Source organism: Sinocyclocheilus anshuiensis, unplaced genomic scaffold, assembly GCF_001515605.1.
Source record: "Sinocyclocheilus anshuiensis isolate Anshui unplaced genomic scaffold, SAMN03320099.WGS_v1.1 scaffold603, whole genome shotgun sequence".
NCBI classification, from domain to species: Eukaryota; Metazoa; Chordata; class Actinopteri; order Cypriniformes; family Cyprinidae; genus Sinocyclocheilus; species Sinocyclocheilus anshuiensis.
In genome coordinates this window covers 1,046,716-1,053,640 of record NW_015551055.1, presented here as the reverse complement: position 1 = coordinate 1,053,640, position 6,925 = coordinate 1,046,716, and the positions used below count along the sequence as shown (strand labels likewise).

The following is a 6,925-nucleotide window of genomic DNA, read 5'->3' as shown; positions in this document are numbered from 1 at the left end:
AATATACCTAAATGGGGGGAAATTGCGAAAAACCGTGTTCGGTATTCGGCCTTCGGCCCAGTGTTTAATTTTGTTCAGCTTCGGCCAAGAATTTTCATTTCGGTGCATCCCTAGTTCCTGTGAATCCTCTGTCATATTCGTTTGTTTAGACAGAGGGTATTGTTCATTCTAAACGGTCCTTACTGGGTTTGGACATTTATATTCCCGCTTGAAAATGCAAGACAGCTACATCTCTCTCTCTCTCTCGCTCGCTCTCTCTCACACACAGACACATTTATCGCTGTTTCTTATGGATGATTGTGTCTACCTCCTCACGGCTCCAAAATATTCCCGTAACTACAGCCCTCGGTGCTCACTTTCACACCAGACACCTGTCAAGCGGAAGACTGAGGACAAATTTGCAAGTCAAAGTTCACAGCTAGCTGAAGTGCTCAGGGGCATCAGTACAACAACACTAACTTCACTGAACTACATGCAAGGTCTTAATTATCCATCTTAAAGGGAGATGCAGAGCGTGTGCAGAGCAGGGGGATGTGAGGAACAGTATTGAGAACTGCTTTAGAACATTGATTTTGAAACCTGTGAATCCATTAGAATCGTTAGAAGACAGAATTGCGATTCATACATGAACAGATTTTTACATGCACCTCTAGTTTTCTTCCTCTTCTCTAAAGCAGCGCAGCATGGCATCGCCCCCTTTGCGGTCTTTACCCGGGGGCGGGGTTTATCTGGGTTTGTGATGTCACGAACCCGGGAAGTAACTTGTTGTAGTCCCTACCAGCCATTTTTGTATGCATTAAACTGCCAGAATTTTAAAAGACGATATCTCCATTTGCATTGAACTTTCAGCTTCATAACTTCGCAGATATTGTTTATGCTCAAACAGCAACATTACACACTAACTAACGTTAAAAAAGTGAAATCGCAATCAACCACACCTTTAAAATAAATAAAAGTTACTCACTGGCCATGTACACAATGTAAAGTTTTAGGAGTGAACAATTAATTTAAACAGAGAATGTTTAAGAGAAAGACAGTTCAATTGTATACTTACTACTGTTCAAAGGTTTGGGGCTGGCAATATTTATTTTTTAACGTTTAAAAAAAGCCTCTAATGCTCACCAAGGCTACATGTAGGTATTTGATTAAAAATACTGTAAAATAACAATTTATAATTTTTTCCTATTTTGCTTATACACTAATTTAGTATATTTTAAAATGAAATGTATTCCTGTGAGTTTTCACCAGCCATTATTGCATTCTTTAGTGTCATCATTTTAATATGCCAATTTGGTGCTCAAGAAGCATTTTTTTATTAACAATATTATCAAATATTTTATTATCAATATTGAAAACAGCTGTAGAAACCATGATACATTTTTTTCAGAGGTTTTTGATAAATATAAAGTTTAACAGAATATTTTGAAATAGAAATACTCAGTAACATTATAAATGTCTACTATCACTTAAGATCAATTTAATGCACCCTTGCTGAATAAAAGTATTAAGTAAAAAAAAAAAAGTGAAACCAACTTTTGAAAGATAGTGAACATGAATGGGAAACATCCTAAAACTAAATATGGCTGTAATTAAAAGAGCCAATCATCGCTCAGTACTGCAGTTATAGGAAGTTGCATTTTAAAAATGCCAATCACCTGTTTGTTTACGATATAACGTACATATCCATTAAACAGATCAACTGGAGAGACTGGAGCTGCACGACTAAAAACAGCTCCCAGTGACATTACAAATATAGTCAGTGAACAAATTGATGTCTGTCATTTACAGGGACTTTGATTTAAATGTGTTGCTTTCAACAACGTTCTAAGTGTTTAATGCTTTTAATTAAATTATTGCATTAAAGGATAAGTTCACTTCCAGAATGAAAATTATGTCATCATTTACTCACCCTCAACTAGACTTGTGCCGGTATTCGGTAATGCGGTATATCACGGTAATGACTATGCACGATATTGTTATCGTGGGCACTTCTAAATACCGTGAATAATTATATATTACAAATTATTCCGAATTTTTAATGCTTTTTAAGAATACTTTTCCCATCAACTGGTCAAAATGCACAACACGCTGTATGCTGCCTGAAAGACGCATGCACACTCTGATGTAAACAAGCCGGACATGAAGCACATGGCGGAACATGTGAGAGACGCTCTTATTGCTTTATTGCATTTAAATGTTCAGTTATTTTTGTTATAAGAAAAAAGTTATTAAACCTGTTATACTGTATTATGACAGCACTTTTTTAAAACTAAATTGCAATATCGTGACAATACCGTATACCGTGATAAAAGCATTAGCAATTAATCACAACATGAAAATTTGATACCAGCATATCCCTACCCTCAACTTCTTCCAAACCTGTATGAGTTTCTTTCTTCTGTTGAACAGAAAAGATGATATTTTGAAAAATGTTAGTATCCGAACAGTTGATGGGCACCATTGACTTCCATAGTATTTTTTTTTTCCTACTATGGAAGTCAATAGTGCCCATCAACATTTTTCAAAATATCTTTTGTGTTCAACAGAAGAAAGAAACTCATACTGGTTTGGAACAAGTGGAGGGTGAGTAAATGATGTCAGGATTTTCATTCTGGAAGTGAACTACTCCTTTAAGTTGCTCAGTTGGGTGCTATAATCAGCATGCAGATTTAATGAAAATTCAGTTGTCACCACCTACATTTTTCAGGAGTGTATTTAGTGGCAGAATGCGACACAATGTAAAGTTGTCACAAATAACCGAACTCTGAGTGTACAGAGTGAGGTCAATCAGTCAGCAGAGGAGTGCCAACTGTATTTAGAGCAGCGCGAGTGTGCATCATGTAGCCAGAGAGGCAGCAGTCTTGATGGAGGGGATTAAGTTTAAGCTGCAGTCCATTCTATGATCACTTGGGATCCTATCCAAGTCTGCTTTCAATTCCAGACTATACGAGTTTTGGGAAATGGTTCATTGAATGTTTAAAGGTGCACTAGAGCATTACATCTTACTGTCTGACTCACACCGGTTCATTCTGAGAATTAGATCATGTATTATAGATCATTAGATCACGTCAGTAGCCACAATGTTTGACTACAGTTTCCTTCAGAGAGAAGGAGAGATTAACAGCACACAAACAGGAGGGTGGTAAAGACGCAGAGATCAACAGAAAGACACTGTTGCATCAACCTCTTCCTCATTGAAGTCTGAAATTCAGCACCATGTGAAATGGAGTCTTGTGCCGTTTCATTTCCTCAGTGCAAATCATCAGTGACACAACTGCACTGTCACAGCATTAGAAGCATTCAAGGCATAACAGGGACTCAAACACACTGCAGACTGTTACTTCACAAAACAAAAAAGCCATCACTAAAAGAGTTCATGCCCCAACATGACATAATTACGTATTGCGAGTTTGCTAGCACAGCTTAACAGCTTTTATCCATGTCTGTGTGATCATTCAAAATGCATTATGACATCAGAAACACTATGTGACTTACGCCTTTCATCTAAGAGGTAAAACATAACACTGTCTTACATAACTTAACAGCATTCACCTGTTATCTTTGAAAACCATTATAAATCCACCTATTTTTGAAAGAAAAAAATATATAGGCCTATATATATAGAGAGAGAGCGAGAGCGAGAGAGACCGTTATTTTAAATATATATTACAAATGTTATATATTATTTATAAATATTACTATATATATTATGTTATTTAACAAGAAATGTTAAATAACTCTTACATTCATAATCTCACATATGTTTTGTTTTATTCTGATGTTATTTAATTAGGAGTGTATATTTTAGAACTATAATAATAAAAAAATTAAAAAACACAAACAAATCTCCATTGTGATTGTATCATGGGTCCACTTTGCACACCCAATGCAACAAATCCATTTATCCCCACTCATACAAAATGAATTGTTATGGTAACTACAGGTGTTACATTTTAAAAGAAAATTACATCCAAGGGACCTTTTACCTTGGATGTGTGTCTTTAGACCCATTATATCCTTATAAAGAACAACATGTGTGATCACGAGTGATGAAAAAAAAAACACTTCTGGGTCATATAGTTAAATAGTTATTTTTATAAAAAAAAGAAACAATAAAAAAAGAAAAACGAAATCATATATTGCCTAGACCAGGGGCAAGTTTATTAAAAATTCTCATTAAAATTTTACTGTCAGATGGACAAATAAATATTTACTTGAACTTTAGCTTCAAGTTTACATAAAAGCCTAACATTTAAATTTTACAGTGGGATGGGCAATTAATCAAATAACTGAGTATCTGAAATGAGTGAGGATTTTTTACTAAAGTGCAGATGTAATGTGCAAGCAACGGCTTCACCATAACAAAAATAGAAATATACAGTGAGACATTTAAGATGATTGGGTGAGTGGATTCTAACTTAAACACCTCTGATTGGCCATTGTGTTCAGGAGATCAACAAACATGTCTGTGATCGGCTAAATTTCTCAACGTTGCAAAAAATGTGCTGTAAACGGGAACATTTCACATTCTCCAGAACTCAAACTCAAAAACACAATGGCGTGTTTGCTACATCTGTTTCGCCAATAATATGATAGCATTACAGTATCAACTGAGGGTGCTCTTGCTTTTGTTTCAGGGTGCTTATATTTAAAATTGACTTTGTCATGTTTTTTTTTTTTTTTACAAAAAAATATTTGATCAAACAGTAATTGGCAGACCCCCTGCAGTACCACTGTGGACCCCTGATTGAAGACCCTTGGCCTAGACAATAGAATAGAACTGCCTTTCTGGCAGCTATGACTATAGTTATGACCTCAGTTAAGGATAAAATAAGACCCCATTATAATGAAATACAGCTAGTTATTTATTCATGGATGCCTCTAAAGACAGACTCATCTGCCAATGGATGCACGAACAATCTGGATGCACACACTCTCCAAATGAAATGCTGTTTTTTCTCTGTACAACGGTCAGAACAGTTCTATAATATTGAAGATTTACGACAGCCTCTCTCTCTTTCATACACACACACCTGGAGCAAGTCTAAATAGAGCTAACGCAATACAAACCACTCAGCATTTACGGGCTGCTTAAGTTAATTATTAATGACTTTTAAGACATGAAGTGCATCAAGTTGTACAGGCCACTTTCTCCTTACTCAACGCTGCTCTTATCAAAAGGTGTTGGCTCTTTGAGCTCCAGTTAAGAGCAGTGGGGATCAGCTAAAGCAGTGCTCAGTGATTTGATCAAATAACGGAAAAGAGGTGAAGATTTTCTCCCCCCTAATCCTTCAACATAATTACAACTGTAATGGCTATCCAATGCATTTGCAACGATTTGAAACATGATCCGTACACACACACACACACACACACAGGCCCTTGTTGCCAGGAGAGCAACTACACGGAAGAATTCAGAGTGATTTCTTGTAAACATATGGGTTTATGTTGGCATTAACCCATTAGAAGAAATTCTCAAGGGGGATTTTTTTTCTGTTTCCAGTGAATGAAATAACATTCTTGAACCTTTAATGAAAATACTGCTTTCCTCAAGTGACATTTTACGGAGTGGGTTACAATAAATAGGATACATATGAAGAAAAATATATTTTAATAAGAAAACATAATTGATCTTGCTCCAGTTTATTATTAACTTATTAATTTATTCTAATTGCCTTCATATGAGCATTACCTCAAACTGTCCCGAAAAGGGACATCTTGATCTCTATCAGTGTGAGGCGGATTTAATCATCTGGATACGTTTTGGAAGTCTACCTTCATGTAACATACCTAAATCAATATGTTATATGTTATTTTTTCATCTATAGCTACTACAAATGAATTTTATGGATGTCCTATTTATCTGCATTACTTTCATTTGACTGATTGAATGTACCTGTTGGTTCAGGTTTTTAAACGTGTGGTATGTTCAATATTATTTATATTTCTACAACCTGATATCAAGTTAATCTCCTAATATCACTTACCTAATCCCTAACAATTTCCTAACATTAACATGATATTGTGAGGATGCTTTTGAACTTCTGTTCTTCCTTCAATGTGAAAAAGGTTAAAAAACCCAAACAATAACATGGTCTCCTGACTAATGGCACTGAGGATGGGGTTTGATAAGCATGGATCAGAAAATTGTCCTCAGTCACAGTGTTTCTTGTCAGACACTAGACTGATCAACAAATCAGTCGAGAAACTGTGAAAGGGTTAAACTCAACTCCATATCATGAATTTCATGATCTTACACATTCAGAAAGACCGTTTTGATATTTTGTTTGTTTTTTTCTCAGTAGATAAGAGTATTTAGATTGTAAACACAAACACTTAAAAGCCTTTCGAACATCAAGGTATGAAGAAAAAAACAGCAAACAGAACACAAGTTGAGTGTTATGAATATGAGACCCAAAACCCAAGAACTCGAGATCTACTAGAAGAAGAGTGTTGAACTCCAGATCCTGGGTGTCAGATGTTCCCCTTTAAATTACTTCAACATGTAACACTAGTCGACTATCACGCTACATAAAATCACAGACATGCGCAGGGACGATATCTTACCTCGTCCCATTTGATAAACTTGCTCCCCCGTTTGAGCACCTCATGGACAGACACCGGTTTGAGCTGCAACGCGTGTACTCCCGGTTTCGCCCCAGCCATGACTGCTGAGTCGGCGGGTGGCGACGCCTCTGCTTCTCGGTTTGAAGTCTCTGACCTTCAGTGGACAGAAGCAGAGCCCGAGCGAATGCCTCGAGTTCGGCTGGCTCAACGCACGCGGGCGCGACTGTCACACATCCACGAGCAAGCGCAGTTTATGACTTCAGCGATTGTTTATTCGTCTAAGCGCTTATCACTGCAAGGACTTGAATTTATATTTTCCTTCCTGTCCGTCCATCCGCTCGGTAATGATGAGATCCCA

The 6,925-nt window shown here is 36.6% G+C and overlaps 1 protein-coding gene across 2 annotated transcripts in view; it reads right to left on the bottom strand.

Annotated features, from left to right (window-relative positions):
- Positions 1–6,925, bottom strand: part of LOC107661968 (1-phosphatidylinositol 4,5-bisphosphate phosphodiesterase beta-3-like) — a 72,431-nt gene extending 65,506 nt beyond the window's left edge. For both annotated transcript variants that reach the window (XM_016451794.1, XM_016451795.1), the window contains exon 1: positions 6,568–6,925. In XM_016451794.1, the coding sequence (XP_016307280.1) occupies positions 6,568–6,666 (99 nt within the window). In that variant the 5' untranslated portion in view covers positions 6,667–6,925. The remainder of the gene's footprint in view (positions 1–6,567) is intronic.